Raw genomic sequence first — 17884 nt, 5'->3', positions numbered from 1 at the left:
CATGCGTTGGTACCGCCCGTGTACTGATCCGATCATCCTGAGAGAAGTTATTCCATTTATTAGTTATTGGGAATAGATTCTGCAGGGAAGCTGAAGGGTGGAGATTTTTAGCCCACCCAGGTACAGGGGGGAGGGACACAGAAGGATTAAGAGCTGAGGACACATGGAGAGTGCAGACACATATGAGAAGATGGTGATGAAATAAGGAACAGGGCATGCCAGCCAGAGGGGAGCAAGCACATGCTTTCTGGGGGCTGCCTGGCACTAGAAATCAGGTACATGTGGAACGCAGAGCTCCCCGGCCTCCACAAGCGACCTTCAACCTGGTAAATTGACCTCCAGCTTTATACCTCGAAGCCTTGTACTATTATTGTTATATTTTTACTCTGACTATAACTCTTGGTGTGGTGAAATATATATATATATATATATATATATATGTGTGTGTGTGTGTGTGTAGGGACATATGCCTAGGGTTATATGTTTGACTAGTGATAATGTAACAACTGTCCTGAAGGCAAGTCGCCCTAGGTGTTAATAGGTACTTCCTTGGGACTAGTAGAAATTCTCCATATCTCACTAGGGGGTCTAGCTAGGGCCGAGAAGAAAAGCAACATTTGGCACCTTCTAGGTCTTGGAGGGGAGACGCTAATTGCAGCCTGTTGGAATCTATCCCTGAGAACCTTTCCACAAGAGAAAATAATATATTCATTGTGGGCACGGCCGTGGCCCAATCAAACAGGCAACAGTTATGATATTGGCCTGAGGGGCCGATCTAGAAACCTGACCTCAGACCAAAGTTATAAATTTAGGCTGCAGACAGAGAATTGTGTTCACATGTAAGGGCAGCCTGAGAAGCTGATGTGTTCCACCAAATCCATTCACCCCCCCTCAGGGAGCAGAAAGCAACTACCAGTTAGATAACTTCTGTAAGTTTTCTCCTGTTTATTTTGATACTGTTTTGCATAAGTTGTATGTCTTTTTATTATCATATCTTTATACCTTTTTCTTATTGTAAGCATTGAACTTTTTGTTATTAAAGTATAAAACTTTAACAAGTTGAACCTTGAATGTTCTAAAATAATCCATAGCCAGAAGGTGTGTGAGCCTTATGAGTGATAGACATATTTTTATTAGCATTATTATTAGTTCCAGGACTCATTGCCTGTGTATTCAATGAGTGGTAGCAGCGCGTATGAGAGGGTGTGTGGCCTGTGTCGGTGAGTGATTTATGCTCCCATTACAGCATAGGACAGAGGTTGAATGCTGGACTGAGAGTGGGGAGATAGATTAACCCTTGCAGGCACAACCCCAAGTCACGTGTGAGAGCAGGCACGTGACGAATAAGTGACACCACGGAGAAGGGATCCGTGACACTTGGTATATTTTTTCTGTATATTTCTTGTAATTATCTAGTGTGCCCTTAAGGCAATTAAACCATAAATTAATTTTGGGCTGATCCTTTTATTCTGATTGCGAATCTTAGAATACTCGGCGTGGGTAGCAGGGCAGTCTCCCCGGCGGCCATTTGCTCTAGGTGCAGTTCCCTTATTGGCCTGAGACAAAGGGGGGGCCGGAGAGCTGTGCCTGTGTAGTTACGTCACAGATTGGTGACGTGGGAGGAACCGGTTTCCTTCACACCCCCCTTACCCTCAGGTCAGTCAGGGTACTGCACCTAGGGTAATTAGTCGCCAGAAAGGATGCCTGCTATGTACTGGCTATTGGGCAAGCTGCAGCTAGGGTGATATAACTACTCCCACTCAGGCGGGAACAATAATTATCAAAACCGCCGTCGCTACAAAGCCTCCCAAACGCACAGAACAAAGTATGCTGTCACCAGTTCAGATTTCCTAGGATTAACGGGTCCAGAGCCAACCCAAATCAGTAGCGTAATTCACTTCAGAGGACGTGACAGTTCGTTTAGAGCAGAAGAGACAAGCTAGTAATTTTATATTTTACTCCAAAAAAGATAGGCAGTGTTTACAGAGGTATAAAAAGGTATTATAAAGAAGAAAAATTATGTGTACAATACAATTACAAATAAAAAAAAGTATAAAAATTGAAAAAAAAAACATTTACATAGTGTTCAGATCATTTCATATCATCAGGGCTGGCCGTAGGCTGAGGAGGAGGGGGCCACATTTAGATGCATGCCACACATCTGTATAGCAACTAGCTCCCGGACAAAAGACACTGAAGACTGCTGTCCCACTAAGTTATTCTTAGCCCAAAACCCAGGCACTCCCCCTGTGGTGACATCACTTAGAGGCTGACACCTCCCATTTACTTAGAATATGAAAACTATTTTTTACGCCTATCTCGCGGTATGAATTTCGTATACGAAATACACCAGGTTCCCGATGTGCACCACGTTGGGTCGATTCTTTTAAGTGTAAGCATGGCGTACTTGCATGAACCGCTTAAGGAGAAATCCACGCTTTGAACTTGTTGCGTTTAGCTGCTAGTGCTTTCAGTGAGTGATAGATCTATCGATGGACATCCGGAATATATAATTCTTATATCTCTAGCCCGGATCGATGCCCATATATAATACGTTAATAGAACAAAGAAATGCCTGCAGTTTGGAAGTGGCTATACCAGTTTTGGCTGGTATTGGTTGGGAGGAGGGAATGACTAGTTTTCAGAGTCTGGTGCAGCTAAAAGCCATAAACTGCTCACACATTGGTATCAAGTTGCACAGAGTGTCTGCCATAGGGCTTTGTTTGTTGTATGAGCGAATGCAGAGGAAGAGAAAGAAAGTGGGGTCGAATCTGCAGCGTGTGTCTGGAAAGCCAGGTAACCTTCTGAAACTAACCTCACAATACGACATTTTTACATTATTGTGACAGAGGATATTTACATTCGGGTTCTTACGCTCACCTGTAAAGCCATGACGGCACTGGCACTGGTACTCGGACTCGCCGGTTGGAATGCACCGGCCTCTGTGCAGACAGGGCATACGGTCACAGGGTGAGCGGTCATAGCACTGACTCACACTGTGGCTTTCTACAAAGCTGTAGGAGACATCCACTTTTTTGCCATTGATGGAAACCTAAAAAAATACAATAAAAACCACAATCCGAACCAAGACACCGAGGCCGGGACCACCGCATTATCCAGGGACCACCTCACCCTGAATTGCTACAGGGGAGCCCCGTGTACTCACTTCTCCGATGCAGCCCTGATACGGCTGTGTGACGTTGATGGCGGAGGGGAGGCTCACAGAACGGTCCACACCCCCCAGGTACATCAGGGTCTTCAGGTTGAGGCCAAGGCTTTTACCAGGAGAGGACCTCTTCACAGCGGGGGTCCCATCCACCTGTAGCGTGCCATCCTTGTTGATTCTCTCTGCAGATGCTTTGTGCCATTGTCCCAGAGTAATTGGGTCAGCACTTCTCAGAACTGCCATCCCTGCGATGAGACTGAGGTCACTAGCTGCGGTCACTAGCTGCGGCGCTGCGGTCACTAGCTGCAGAGCTGAGGTCACTAGCTGCAGAGCTGAGGTCACTAGCTGCAGAGCTGAGGTCACTAGCTGCAGAGCTGAAGTCACTGGCTGCAGAGCTGAGGTCACTGGCTGCGGCGCTGCGGTCACTAGCTGCGGAGCTGAGGTCACTAGCTGCAGAGCTGAGGTCACTGGCTGCGGCGCTGCGGTCACTAGCTGCGGAGCTGAGGTCACTAGCTGCAGAGCTGAGGTCACTGGCTGCGGCGCTGCGGTCACTAGCTGCGGAGCTGAGGTCACTGGCTGAAGAGATGAGGTCACTGGCTGCAGAGCGGAGGACACTAGCTGCAGAACTGAGGTCACTGGCTGCAGAGCTGAGGTCACTAGCTGCAGAGCTGAGGTCACTGGCTGCAGAGTTGAGGTCACTGGCTGCTGAGCTGAGGTCACTGGCTGCAGAGTTGAGGTCAGTGGCTACAGAGCTGAGGTCACTGGCTGCAGAGCTGAGGTCACTGGCTGCGGTGCTGAGGTCACTAGCTGCAGAGCTGAGGTCACTGGCTGCAGAACTGAGGTCACTAGCTGCAGAACTGAGGTCACTGGCTGCAGAGCTGAGGTCACTAGCTGCAGAGCTGAGGTCACTAGCTGCAGAGCTGCGGTCACTAGCTGCAGAGCTGAGGTCACTAGCTGCGGTGCTGAGGTCACTAGCTGCAGAGCTGAGGTCACTGGCTGCAGAGCTGAGGTCACTGGCTGCAGAGCTGAGGTCACTGGCTGCGGTCACTAGCTGCAGAGCTGAGGTCACTGGCTGCAGAGCTGAGGTCACTGGCTGCAGAGCTGAGGTCACTGGCTGCGGTGCTGAGGTCACTAGCTGCGGTGCTGAGATCACTAGCTGCAGAGATGAGGTCACTGGCTGCAGAGCTGAGGTCACTGGCTGCAGAGCTGAGGTCACTGGCTGCGGTGCTGAGGTCACTAGCTGCAGAGCTGAGGTCACTGGCTGCAGAGCTGAGGTCACTGGCTGCAGAGCTGAGGTCACTGGCTGCGGCGCTGCGGTCACTAGCTGCAGAGCTGAGGTCACTGGCTGCGGCGCTGCGGTCACTAGCTGCGGAGCTGAGGTCACTGGCTGAAGAGATGAGGTCACTGGCTGCAGAGCGGAGGACACTGGCTGCAGAACTGAGGTCACTAGCTGCGGTGCTGCGGTCACTGGCTGCAGAACTGAGGTCACTGGCTGCAGAGCTGAGGTCACTAGCTGCAGAGCTGAGGTCACTGGCTGCGGCGCTGCGGTCACTGGCTGCAGAGCTGAGGTCACTGGCTGCAGAGTTGAGGTCACTAGTTGCAGAGTTGAGGTCAGTGGCTGCAGAGCTGAGGTCACTAGCTGCAGAACTGAGGTCACTGGCTGCAGAGCTGAGGTCACTGGCTGCGGTGCTGAGGTCACTAGCTGCGGTCCTGAGATCACTAGCTGCAGAGCTGAGGTCACTGGCTGCAGAGCTGAGGTCACTGGCTGCAGAGCTGAGGTCACTGGCTGCGGTGCTGAGGTCACTAGCTGCAGAGCTGAGGTCACTGGCTGCGGCGCTGCGGTCACTAGCTGCGGAGCTGAGGTCACTGGCTGCGGCGCTGCGGTCACTAGCTGCGGAGCTGAGGTCACTGGCTGAAGAGATGAGGTCACTGGCTGCAGAGCGGAGGACACTGGCTGCAGAACTGAGGTCACTGGCTGCAGAGCTGAGGTCACTAGCTGCAGAGCTGAGGTCACTGGCTGCGGCGCTGCGGTCACTGGCTGCAGAGCTGAGGTCACTGGCTGCAGAGTTGAGGTCACTGGCTGCAGAGTTGAGGTCAGTGGCTGCAGAGCTGAGGTCACTGGCTGCAGAACTGAGGTCACTGGCTGCAGAGCTGAGGTCACTGGCTGCAGAGCGGAGGTCACTAGCTGCAGAGCTGAGGTCACTGGCTGCAGAGCTGAGGTCACTGGCTGCAGAGCAGAGGTCACTAGCTGCAGAGCTGAGGTCACTGGCTGCAGAGCTGAGGTCACTGGCTGCAGAGCGGAGGTCACTAGCTGCAGAGCTGAGGTCACTGGCTGCAGAGCTGAGGTCACTGGCTGCAGAGCGGAGGTCACTAGCTGCAGAGCTGAGGTCACTGGCTGCAGAGCTGAGGTCACTGGCTGAGGTCTCTTGCTGCGGCGCTGCGGTCACTGGCTGAGGTCTCTTTCTGCGGCGCTGCGGTCACTGGCTGAGGTCTCTTGCTGCGGTCACTGGCTGAGGTCTCTTGCTGCGGCGCTGAGGTCTCTTGCTGCAGTCACTGGCTGAGGTCTCTTGCTGCGGCGCTGCGGTCACTGGCTGAGGTCTCTTGCTGCGGCGCTGCGGTCACTGGCTGAGGTCTCTTGCTGCAGCGCTGCGGTCACTGGCTGAGGTCTCTTGCTGCGGCGCTGCGGTCACTGGCTGAGGTCTCTTGCTGCGGTCACTGACTGAGGTCTCTTGCTGCGGTCACTGGCTGAGGTCTCTTGCTGCGGTCACTGGCTGAGGTCTCTTGCTGCGGTCACTGGCTGAGGTCTCTTGCTGCGGTCACTGGCTGAGGTCTCTTGCTGCGGTCACTGGCTGAGGTCTCTTGCTGCGGTCACTGGCTGAGGTCTCTTGCTGCGGCGCTGAGGTCTCTTGCTGCAGTCACTGGCTGAGGTCTCTTGCTGCAGTCACTGGCTGAGGTCTCTTGCTGCGGCGCTGAGGTCTCTTGCTGCGGTCACTGGCTGAGGTCTCTTGCTGCAGTCACTGGCTGAGGTCTCTTGCTGCAGTCACTGGCTGAGGTCTCTTGCTGCGGCGCTGCGGTCACTGGCTGAGGTCTCTTGCTGCGGCGCTGCGGTCACTGGCTGAGGTCTCTTGCTGCGGCGCTGCGGTCACTGGCTGAGGTCTCTTGCAGCGGCGCTGCGGTCACTGGCTGAGGTCTCTTGCTGCGGTCACTGGCTGAGGTCTCTTGCTGCGGTGCTGCGGTCACTGGCTGAGGTCTCTTGCTGCGGTCACTGGCTGAGGTCTCTTGCTGCGGTCACTGGCTGAGGTCTCTTGCTGCGGTCACTGGCTGAGGTCTCTTGCAGCGGCGCTGCGGTCACTGGCTGAGGTCTCTTGCTGCGGTCACTGGCTGAGGTCTCTTGCTGCGGTGCTGCGGTCACTGGCTGAGGTCTCTTGCTGCGGTCACTGGCTGAGGTCTCTTGCTGCGGTCACTGGCTGAGGTCTCTTGCTGCGGTCACTGGCTGAGGTCTCTTGCTGCGGCGCTTCGGTCACTGGCTGAGGTCTCTTGCAGCGGCGCTGCGGTCACTGGCTGAGGTCTCTTGCAGCGGCGCTGCGGTCACTGACTGAGGTCTCTTGCTGCGGTCACTGGCTGAGGTCTCTTGCTGCGGTCACTGGCTGAGGTCTCTTGCTGCGGTCACTGGCTGAGGTCTCTTGCTGCGGTCACTGGCTGAGGTCTCTTGCTGCGGTCACTGGCTGAGGTCTCTTGCTGCGGTCACTGGCTGAGGTCTCTTGCTGCGGCGCTGCAGTCAGTCGCACCTTACACTATTGCACGTCTCACATGCTGGGATATATTGCTGTGGGGGGGGGGGGGGAGATGAAGCTGCAGATGTGACTGTGAGCACCCGCTCCTGCTCCGAGCTCAGTGACTGCAGGGCAGATTCACCGGCGGCTGCCCCTCAGACCTGCTACATGGCTGCCCCCAATATACACAGACACTTCTAACCTTAAGCCATGAATATCGCTCAGGACTAGTCCTAGGACATTTGCGTAGCGGGGTGCAGAAGGAAACGCATTCTGAGCGTCAGCAGTCCGCCCCGGGACACGACCGTACCTGATCCCAGCTCATAGCGGAACTCCAGATGTCCTCCGGCCATGGTCAGCGACACAAAGTCCTCCACCGGAGCGCCCTGCCCCCCACTGAAGAATATCAGGCCGCCGGGGGCCAGGGGCTTGAACTCCAGGTCCACCCGCAGGTCATTGTGGATGTTGGTGAGCGACGGGTACGAGATGTAGGAGGTTTCTCCATTAAATGAAGGGGTGTTCACCATGACACCTGCAGGAGAGCAGGCACCGTCACGTACAGGGTGGGCACCGGGCTCCTATGAGGGGCCACAGGGTCACCGCTACTTACCGTCCATGCACTTCTCTCCAGATTTGCCCAGGTGGCAGCGGCAGGTGTATCCCGTCCCATCGGCGCGGTTGATGCAGGTGGCTTCATGCCCACAGGCACCTGAGGAGGAGAATGGAGGTGAGGAGGATGGAGGTGAGGAGGATGGAGGTGAGGAGGATGGAGGTGAGGAGGATGGAGGTGAGGAGGATGGCGGGTGGGTGCGGCCCCCCAGGGCCGGTGGGTGCGGCCCCCCAGGGCCGGGGCCCCTGCAGTACCTGGGTGACAGTGCAGGGCCTGGTGGTGTTCACAGTTGCTGCCAGCAAAGCCGGGAGGACAATCGCAGACGTAACTGCTGCTGTCTGAATCCCGACATATTCCTCTGTTCTGAAATGAGAAAAGACGCCTCCTGGTTAGGAAGAGAATTCATAGAGAAAGGGGGTCAGCACTGCCGAGGCCACCTCCTGGACACTGCAGAGGTGGACGGAGGGGAGGTGGCCAGCAGGTGCAGCAATATCGGGGCTGCCTCCTGGACACTGCAGAGGTGGACGGAGGGGAGGTGGACAAAGAGATGGCCAGCCGATGCAGCAATATCAGGCCGCCTCCTGGACGCTGCAGAGGTGGACGGAGGGGAGGTGGACGGAGGGGAGGTGGACAGAGGAGAGGTGTCCAGCAATATCAGGGCCGCCTCCTGGACGCTGCAGAGGTGGACGGTAGGGAGGTGGCCAGCCGGTGCAGCAATATCAGGGCCGCCTCCTGGACGCTGCAGAGGTGGACGGAGGGGAGGTGGACAAAGAGATGGCCAGCCGATGCAGCAATATCAGGCCGCATCCTGGACGCTGCAGAGGTGGACGGAGGGGAGGTGGACAGAGGAGAGGTGGCCAGCCAATGCAGCAATATCAGGGCCGCCTCCTGGACGCTGCAGAGGTGGACGGAGGGGAGGTGGCCAGCCAATGCAGCAATATCAGGGCCGCCTCCTGGACGCTGCAGAGGTGGACGGAGGGGAGGTGGCCAGTCGGTGCAGCAATATCAGGGCCGCCTCCTGGACACTGCAGAGGTGGACAGAGGGGAGGTGGCCAGCCGGTGCAGCAATATCAGGGCCTCCTCCTGGACGCTGCAGAGGTGGACAGAGGGGAGGTGGCCAGCCGGTGCAGCAATATCAGGGCCGCCTCCTGGACGCTACAGAGGTGGACAGAGGGGAGGTGGCCAGTCGGTGCAGCAATATCAGGGCCGCCTCCTGGACACTGCAGAGGTGGACAGAGGAGAGGTGGCCAGCCAATGTAGCAATATCAGGGCCTCCTCCTGGATGCTGCAGAGGTGGACAGAGGGGAGGTGGCCAGCCAATGTAGCAATATCAGGGCCTCCTCCTGGATGCTGCAGAAGTGGACAGAGGGGAGGTGGCCAGCCGGTGCAGCAATATCAGGGCCGCCTCCTGGACGCTGCAGAGGTGGACAGAGGGGAGGTGGCCAGCCGGTGCAGCAATATCAGGGCCGCCTCCTGGACGCTGCAGAGGTGGACAGAGGGGAGGTGGCCAGCCGGTGAAGCAATATCAGGGCCACCTCCTGGACACTGCAGAGGTGGACAGAGGGGAGGTGGCCAGCCGGTGCAGCAATATCAGGGCCGCCTCCTGGATGCTGCAGAGGTGGACGGAGGGGAGGTGGCCAGCCGGTGCAGCAATATCAGGGCCTCCTCCTGGACGCTGCAGAGGTGGAAAGAGGGGAGGTGGCCAGCCGGTGCAGCAATATCAGGGCCGCCTCCTGGACGCTACAGAGGTGGACAGAGGGGAGGTGGCCAGTCGGTGCAGCAATATCAGGGCCGCCTCCTGGACGCTACAGAGGTGGACAGAGGGGAGGTGGCCAGTCGGTGCAGCAATATCAGGGCCGCCTCCTGGACACTGCAGAGGTGGACAGAGGAGAGGTGGCCAGCCGGTGCAGCAATATCAGGGCCGCCTCCTGGATGCTGCAGAGGTGGACAGAGGGGAGGTGGCCAGCCGATGTAGCAATATCAGGGCCTCCTCCTGGATGCTGCAGAGGTGGACAGAGGGGAGGTGGCCAGCCGGTGCAGCAATATCAGGGCCGCCTCCTGGATGCTGCAGAGGTGGACAGAGGAGAGGTGGCCAGCCAATGTAGCAATATCAGGGCCTCCTCCTGGATGCTGCAGAGGTGGACAGAGGGGAGGTGGCCAGCCGATGCAGCAATATCAGGGCCGCCTCCTGGACACTGCAGAGGTGGACAGAGGGGAGGTGGCCAGCCAATGTAGCAATATCAGGGCCTCCTCCTGGATGCTGCAGAGGTGGACAGAGGGGAGGTGGCCAGCCGATGCAGCAATATCAGGGCCGCCTCCTGGACACTGCAGAGGTGGACAGAGGGGAGGTGGCCAGCCGGTGCAGCAATATCAGGGCCGCCTCCTGGACGCTGCAGAGGTGGACAGAGGGGAGGTGGCCAGCCGGTGCAGCAATATCAGGGCCGCCTCCTGGACGCTGCAGAGGTGGACAGAGGGGAGGTGGCCAGCCAATGTAGCAATATCAGGGCCTCCTCCTGGATGCTGCAGAGGTGGACAGAGGGGAGGTGGCCAGCCGGTGAAGCAATATCAGGGCCACCTCCTGGACACTGCAGAGGTGGACAGAGGGGAGGTGGCCAGCCGGTGCAGCAATATCAGGGCCGCCTCCTGGATGCTGCAGAGGTGGACGGAGGGGAGGTGGCCAGCCGGTGCAGCAATATCAGGGCCGCCTCCTGGATGCTGCAGAGGTGGACAGAGGGGAGGTGGCCAGCCGCTGCAGCAATATCAGGGCCACCTCCTGGACGCTGCAGAGGTGGACGGAGGGGAGGTGGCCAGCCGCTGCAGATATATCAGGGCCGCCTCCTGGACGCTGCAGAAGTGGACAGAGGGGAGGTGGCCAGCCGCTGCAGCTATATCAGGGCCGCCTCCTGGATGCTGCAGAGGTGGACAGAGGGGAGGTGGCCAGCCGGCGCAGCAATATCAGGGCCGCCTCCTGGATGCTGCAGAGGTGGACGGAGGGGAGGTGGCCAGCCGGTGCAGCAATATCAGGGCCGCCTTCTGGATGCTGCAGAGGTGGACGGAGGGGAGGTGGCCAGCCGGTGCAGCAATATCAGGGCCGCCTCCTGGATGCTGCAGAGGTGGACAGAGGGGAGGTGGCCAGCCGGTGCAGCAATATCAGGGCCGCCTCCTGGACGCTGCAGAGGTGGACGGAGGGGAGGTGGCCAGCCGTTGCAGCAATATCAGGGCCGCCTCCTGGACGCTGCAGAGGTGGACGGAGGGGAGGTGGCCAGCACAGTATGTTCACATATGGATTGTAAGGATGCAGGTGCCCTCGCATGTGGACACGTCTCCTCTGGCCGGGACCTTCACCTTGCAGGGTCGGTCTCTACAGGTCGGGCAGTTGGAGATGCTGTTTGCACTGAGATCTAAGTCCTTGAAGATGACTTCCTCACCCTGGATGACCAGTTGACGGATGCAGCCTGGGGGCACAAGGGCATTACCGTGAGAGATGTCAGCTCTGAAGGAGACGATCCAAGAACAGGGACAAGTCTCTACTCACCCACAAACCCTCTGCTCAAGTCAGTCTTGGACACGGTCTCAAAGTTTGGATAACCTCCGAGATACAGCTCTTCATTCAGGTCCAGACCTTGGAATTTGCCCTGCACAGGGGAAGGAGACGTGGAATAAGGGCGACTATCACACGGTTGGGTGACAACATGTATGAAGCGTCCACAAGGACAAGGTACCTGGGAGCTGCCGTTCACAGGCGTCTGGTTATCCACCACCAGAGATCCTTGGTTCAGATTCCTGTATAGGGTCACAGTATGGAACTCACCAAGACTAATGGGTATGGGGTACCGGATCGTCGCCATCCCCGAACCTGCATCAAATCTGTAATCAGACGGGAGACGCATCACGAGGTCTGAAGCTTCATGGATGTCACAGAAGGTAGCAGCCTGGGAGTCTGCTCCCTGCACGAGTGGATCAGACTGCGAGCGAGGAGGCATCAGCCACATTCAGAATGTTGTTATGACTAGGCAATTCAGTACCACAGTGGACATAGAGGTCAGAGCACATACAGTGATCTGACAATAACCCAAAAACATAGAACGAGCTCTGAGACGTGGGAACTCTGCTGACCGCAATCCCTGATCCTCTCCAACAAACACTAGAGGCAGCCGTGGATTGCGCCTAACGCTCCCTATGCAACTCGGCACAGCCTGAGAAACTAGCTAGCCTGAAGATAGAAAATAAGCCTACCTTGCCTCAGAGAAATACCCCAAAGGAAAAGGCAGCCCCCCACATATAATGACTGTGAGTTAAGATGAAAAGACAAACGTAGAGATGAAATAGATTTAGCAAAGTGAGGCCCGACTTTCTGAACAGAGCAAGGATAGGAAAGGTAACTTTGCGGTCAACACAAAACCCTAAAAACCACGCAAAGGGGGCAAAAAGACCCTCCGTACCGAACTAACGGCACGGAGGTACACCCTCTGCGTCCCAGAGCTTCCAGCAAACAAATAGAAAAGCTGGACAGAAAAAAAACAAACAAAATAGCAAAGGAAAACTTAGCTATGCAGAGCAGCAGGCCACAGGATCCAGGAAGAAAACAAGTCCAATACTGGAACATTGACAGGAAGCCAGGATCAAAGCACTAGGTGGAGTTAAGTAGAGCAGCACCTAACGACCTCACCACATCACCTGAGGGAGGAAACTCAGAAGCCGCAGTACCACTTCCCTCCACCAACGGAAGCTCACAGAGAGAATCAGCAGAAGTACCACTTGTGACCACAGGAGGGAGCTCTGCCACAGAATTCACAACAGAATGTAAAGATGGCTGTACACCTGTCACGGATCCCTTCTCTGTGGTGTCACTTATTCGTCACGTGCCTGCCCTCACATGTGACTTTGACTTGTGCCTGCAAGGGTTAATCTATCTCCCCACTCTCAATCCAGCATTCAACCTCTGTCCTATGCTGTAATGGGAGCATAAATCACACACCGACCCAGGCACACACCCGCTCATACGCGCTGCCACCACTCATCGAATACACAGGCGATGAGTCCTGGAACTAATAATACTAATAAAAATATGTCTATCACTCATAAGGCTCACACACCTTTAGGCTATGGATTCTTTAGAACATTCAAGGTTCAACTTGTTAAAGTTTTATACTTTAATAGCAAAAAGTTTAATGCTTACAATAAGAAAAAGGTATAAAAATATGATAATAAAAAGACATACAACTTATGCAAAACAGTGTCAAAATAAACAGGATAAAAACTTACAGAAATTATCTAACTGGTAGTTTGCTTTCTGCTCCCTGAGGGGGGTGAATAGAGTTGTGGAACACATCAGCTTCTCAGACTGCCCTCATCATGTGAAGACAATTCTCTGTCTGCAGCCTAAATTTATAACTTTGGTCTGAGGTCAGGTTTCTATAGACCGGCCCCTCAGGCCAATATCATAACTGCTGCCTGTTTGATTGGGCCACGGCCGCGCCCCCAATGAATATATTATTTTCCCTTGTGGAAAGGTTCCCAGGGATACATTCCCTCAGGCCGCAATTTAGCACAGAACCAGATACATGTTGTGAATTCTGTGGCAGAGCTCCCTCCTGTGGTCACAAGTGGTACTTTGGCTGATTCTCTCTGTGAGCTTCCGTTGGTGGAGTTAAGTGGTACTGCGGCTTCTGAGTTTCCTTCCTCAGGTGATGTGGTGAAGTCGTTAGGTGCTGCTCTATTTAACTCCACCTAGTGCTTTGATCCTGGCCTCCAGTCAATGTTCTAGTATTGGACCTGTTTCCTCCTGGATCGTTCCTGTGGCCTGCTGCTCTGCATAGCTAAGTTCCGCTTTGCTATTTTGTTTGCTGTTTTTTCTGTCCAGCTTGTCTATTTGTTTTTTCCTGCTTGCTGGAAGCTCTGGGACGCAGAGGGTGTACCTCCGTGCCGTTAGTTCGGTACGGAGGGTCTTTTTGCCCCCTTTGCGTGGTTTTTGTAGGGTTTTGTGTTGACCGCAAAGTTACCTTTCCTATCCTCGCTCTGTTCAGAAAGTCGGGCCTCACTTTGCTAAATCTATTTCATCTCTACGTTTGTCTTTTCATCTTAACTCACAGTCATTATATGTGGGGGCTGCCTTTTCCTTTGGGGTATTTCTGTGAGGCAAGGTAGGCTTATTTTCTATCTTCAGGCTAGCTAGTTTCTCAGGCTGTGCCGAGTTGCATAGGGAGCGTTAGGCGCAATCCACGGCTGCCTCTAGTGTGGTTGGAGAGGATTAGGGATTGCGGTCTGCAGAGTTCCCACGTCTCAGAGCTCGTTCTATGTTTTTGGGTTATTGTCAGGTCACTGTATGTGCTCTGACTTCTATGTCCATTGTGGTACTGAATTACCTTATCATAACAGTACTGGAGGCCAAAAGTACTAATGATTCTCAATAGAGGGAAAAAAGAAGTTCTGAGACCATTTTTTTTTCTCTGCACTGTGTTGTGCCTTTTTTTTCCCCTAGACATTTGGGTGGTTCAGGACACAGGTGTAGCGATGGACATTAAAGGTCTGTCTTCATGTGTGGATCAGCTCACGGCAAGAGTACAAAATATTCAAGACTTTGTGGTTCAGAATTCTATGTTATAACCGAGAATTCCTATTCCTGATTTGTTTTTTGGAGATAGAACTAAATTTCTGAGTTTCAAAAATAATTGTAAACTATTTCTGGCTTTGAAACCCCGCTCCTCTAGTGACCCAGTTCAACAAGTTAGGATCATTATTTCTTTTTTACGTGGCGACCCTCAGGACTGGGCATTTTCTCTTGCGTCACAAGATCCTGCATTAAGTAATATCGATGCGTTTTTCCTGGCGCCCGGATTGCTGTACGATGAACCTAATTCAGTGGATCAGGCAGAAAAAAATTTGCTGGCTCTGTGTCAGGGTCAGGATGAGATAGAGGTATATTGTCAGAAATTTAGAAAGTGGTCCGTACTCACTCAATGGAATGAAGGTGCGCTCGCAGCTATTTTCAGAAAGGGTCTCTCTGAAGCCCTTAAGGATGTCATGGTGGGATTTCCTATGCCTGCTGGTCTGAATGAGTCTATGTCTTTGGCCATTCAGATCGGTCGATGCTTGCGTGAGCGTAAATCTGTGCACCATTTGGCGGTATTACCTGAGCTTAAACCTGAGCCCATGCAGTGCGATAGGACTTTGACCAGAGTTGAACGGCAAGAACACAGACGTCTGAATGGGCTGTGTTTCTACTGTGGTGATTCCACTCATGCTATCTCTGATTGTCCTAAGCGCACTAACCGGTTCGCTAGGTCTGCCACTATTGGTATGGTACAGTCAAAATTTCTTCTGTCTGTTACCTTGATCTGCTCTTTGTCATCGTATTCTGTCATGGCATTTGTGGACTCAGGCGCTGCTCTGAATTTGATGGACTTGGAGTATGCTAGGCGTTGTGGGTTTTTCTTGGAGCCCTTGCAGTGTCCTATTCCATTGAGAGGAATTGATGCTACGCCTTTGGCCAAGAATAAGCCTCAATACTGGACCCAGCTGACCATGTGCATGGCTCCTGCACATCAGGAGGTTATTCGCTTTCTGGTGTTGCATAATCTGCATGATGTGGTCGTGTTGGGGTTGCCATGGCTACAAGTCCATAATCCAGTATTAGATTGGAAATCCATGTCTGTGTCCAGCTGGGGTTGTCAGGGGGTACATGGTGATGTCCCATTTCTGACTATTTCGTCATCCACCCCTTCTGAGGTTCCTGAGTTCTTGTCTGATTACCGGGATTTATTTGATGAGCCCAAGCCCGATACCCTACCTCCGCATAGGGATTGTGATTGTGCTATCGATTTGATTCCTGGTAGTAAATTCCCAAAAGGTCGACTGTTTAATTTATCTGTGCCTGAGCACGCCGCTATGCGGAGTTATGTGAAGGAGTCCTTGGAGAAGGGGCATATTCGCCCGTCATCGTCGCCATTAGGAGCAGGGTTCTTTTTTGTGGCCAAGAAGGATGGTTCGCTGAGACCTTGTATAGATTACCGCCTTCTTAATAAGATCATGGTTAAATTTCAGTACCCCTTGCCATTGTTATCTGATTTGTTTGCTCGGATTAAGGGGGCTAGTTGGTTCACCAAGATAGATCTTCGTGGTGCGTATAATCTGGTGCGAATTAAGCGAGGCGATGAATGGAAAACTGCATTTAATACGCCCGAGGGCCATTTTGAGTATCTAGTAATGCCATTCGGACTTGCCAATGCTCCATCAGTGTTTCAGTCCTTTATGCATGACATCTTCCGAGAGTACCTGGATAAATTCCTGATTGTGTACTTGGATGACATTTTGATCTTCTCGGATGATTGGGAGTCTCATGTGAAGCAGGTCAGAACGGTGTTTCAGGTCCTGCGTGCTAATTCTTTGTTTGTGAAGGGATCAAAGTGTCTCTTTGGTGTTCAGAAGGTTTCATTTTTGGGGTTCATCTTTTCCCCTTCTACTATCGAGATGGACCTGTTAAGGTCCAAGCCATCCATGATTGGACTCAGCCGACATCTCTGAAAAGTCTGCAAAAGTTCCTGGGCTTTGCTAATTTTTATCGTCGCTTCATCTGCAATTTTTCTAGTATTGCTAAACCATTGACCGATTTGACCAAGAAGGGTGCTGATGTGGTTAATTGGTCTTCTGCTGCTGTGGAAGCTTTTCAAGAGTTGAAGCGTCGTTTTTCTTCTGCCCCTGTGTTGTGTCAACCAGATGTTTCGCTTCCGTTCCAGGTCGAGGTTGATGCTTCTGAGATTGGAGCAGGGGCTGTTTTGTCGCAGAGAAGTTCTGATTGCTCGGTGATGAAACCATGCTCCTTCTTTTCCAGGAAGTTTTCGCCTGCTGAGCGAAATTATGATGTTGGCAATCGAGAGTTGCTGGCCATGAAGTGGGCATTCGAGGAGTGGCGTCATTGGCTTGAAGGAGCCAAGCATCGCGTGGTGGTCTTGACTGATCATAAGAACTTGACTTATCTCGAGTCTGCCAAGCGGTTGAATCCTAGACAGGCTCGTTGGTCGCTGTTTTTTGCCCGTTTTGACTTTGTGATTTCGTACCTTCCGGGCTCTAAAAATGTGAAGGCGGATGCTCTGTCTAGGAGTTTTGTGCCCGACTCTCCGGGTTTATCTGAGCCGGCGGGTATCCTCAAAGAGGGAGTAATTGTGTCTGCCATCTCCCCTGATTTGCGGCGGGTGCTGCAAAAATTTCAGGCTAATAAACCTGATCGTTGCCCAGCGGAGAAATTGTTTGTCCCTGAAAGGTGGACGAATAAAGTTATCTCTGAGGTTCATTGTTCGGTGTTGGCTGGTCATCCTGGAATCTTTGGTACCAGAGAGTTAGTGGCTAGATCCTTTTGGTGGCCATCTCTGTCGCGGGATGTGCGTTCTTTTGTGCAGTCCTGTGGGATTTGTGCTCGGGCTAAGCCCTGCTGTTCTCGTGCCAGTGGGTTGCTTTTGCCCTTGCCGGTCCCGAAGAGGCCTTGGACACATATCTCTATGGATTTTATTTCAGATCTTCCCGTCTCTCAAAAGATGTCAGTCATTTGGGTGGTCTGTGATCGCTTCTCTAAGATGGTCCATTTGGTACCCTTGTCTAAATTACCTTCCTCCTCTGATTTGGTGCCATTGTTCTTCCCGCATGTGGTTCGTTTACATGGCATTCCAGAGAATATCGTTTCTGACAGAGGTTCCCAGTTTGTTTCGAGGTTTTGGCGAGACTTTTGTGGTAGGATGGGCATTGACTTGTCTTTTTCCTCGGCTTTCCATCCTCAGACTAATGGCCAGACCGAACGAACCAATCAGACCTTGGAAACATATCTGAGATGCTTTGTTTCTGCTGATCAGGATGACTGGGTGTCCTTTTTGCCTTTCGCTGAGTTCGCTCTTAATAATCGGGCCAGCTCGGCTACCTTGGTTTCGCCGTTTTTCTGCAACTCTGGGTTCCATCCTCGTTTCTCTTCAGGGCAGGTTGAGTCTTCGGACTGTCCTGGTGTGGATACTGTGGTGGACAGGTTGCAGCAGATTTGGACTCATGTAGTGGACAATTTGACCTTGTCCCAGGAGAAGGCTCAACGTTTCGCTAATCGCAGACGCTGTGTGGGTCCCCGACTTCGTGTTGGGGATTTGGTTTGGTTATCTTCTCGTCATATTCCTATGAAGGTTTCCTCTCCTAAGTTTAAACCTCGTTTCATTGGTCCGTATAGGATTTCTGAGGTTCTTAATCCTGTGTCTTTTCGTCTGACCCTTCCAGATTCTTTTTCCATACATAACGTATTCCATAGGTCATTGTTGCGGAGATACGTGGCACCTATGGTTCCATCTGTTGATCCTCCTGCCC

General features: G+C 53.3%; 1 protein-coding gene across 2 annotated transcripts in view; it reads right to left on the bottom strand.

Annotated features, from left to right (window-relative positions):
- HSPG2 (heparan sulfate proteoglycan 2) overlaps positions 1 to 17884 on the bottom strand; it is a 265969-nt gene that overhangs the window by 29809 nt on the left and 218276 nt on the right. For both annotated transcript variants that reach the window (XM_069741877.1, XM_069741878.1), the window contains 8 exons: positions 11272 to 11416; positions 11085 to 11184; positions 10895 to 11004; positions 7804 to 7912; positions 7550 to 7648; positions 7250 to 7471; positions 3167 to 3411; positions 2881 to 3052 (listed from right to left, as the gene is read on the bottom strand). In XM_069741877.1, the coding sequence (XP_069597978.1) occupies positions 2881 to 3052; positions 3167 to 3411; positions 7250 to 7471; positions 7550 to 7648; positions 7804 to 7912; positions 10895 to 11004; positions 11085 to 11184; positions 11272 to 11416 (1202 nt within the window). The remainder of the gene's footprint in view (positions 1 to 2880; positions 3053 to 3166; positions 3412 to 7249; positions 7472 to 7549; positions 7649 to 7803; positions 7913 to 10894; positions 11005 to 11084; positions 11185 to 11271; positions 11417 to 17884) is intronic.

The sequence above is a fragment of the Ranitomeya imitator genome, chromosome 10, assembly GCF_032444005.1.
Source record: "Ranitomeya imitator isolate aRanImi1 chromosome 10, aRanImi1.pri, whole genome shotgun sequence".
In the NCBI taxonomy this organism is placed as follows: domain Eukaryota; kingdom Metazoa; phylum Chordata; class Amphibia; order Anura; family Dendrobatidae; genus Ranitomeya; species Ranitomeya imitator.
The sequence above is the reverse complement of the archived record's forward strand: the minus strand, read 5'-3'. Positions and strand labels throughout refer to the sequence as shown.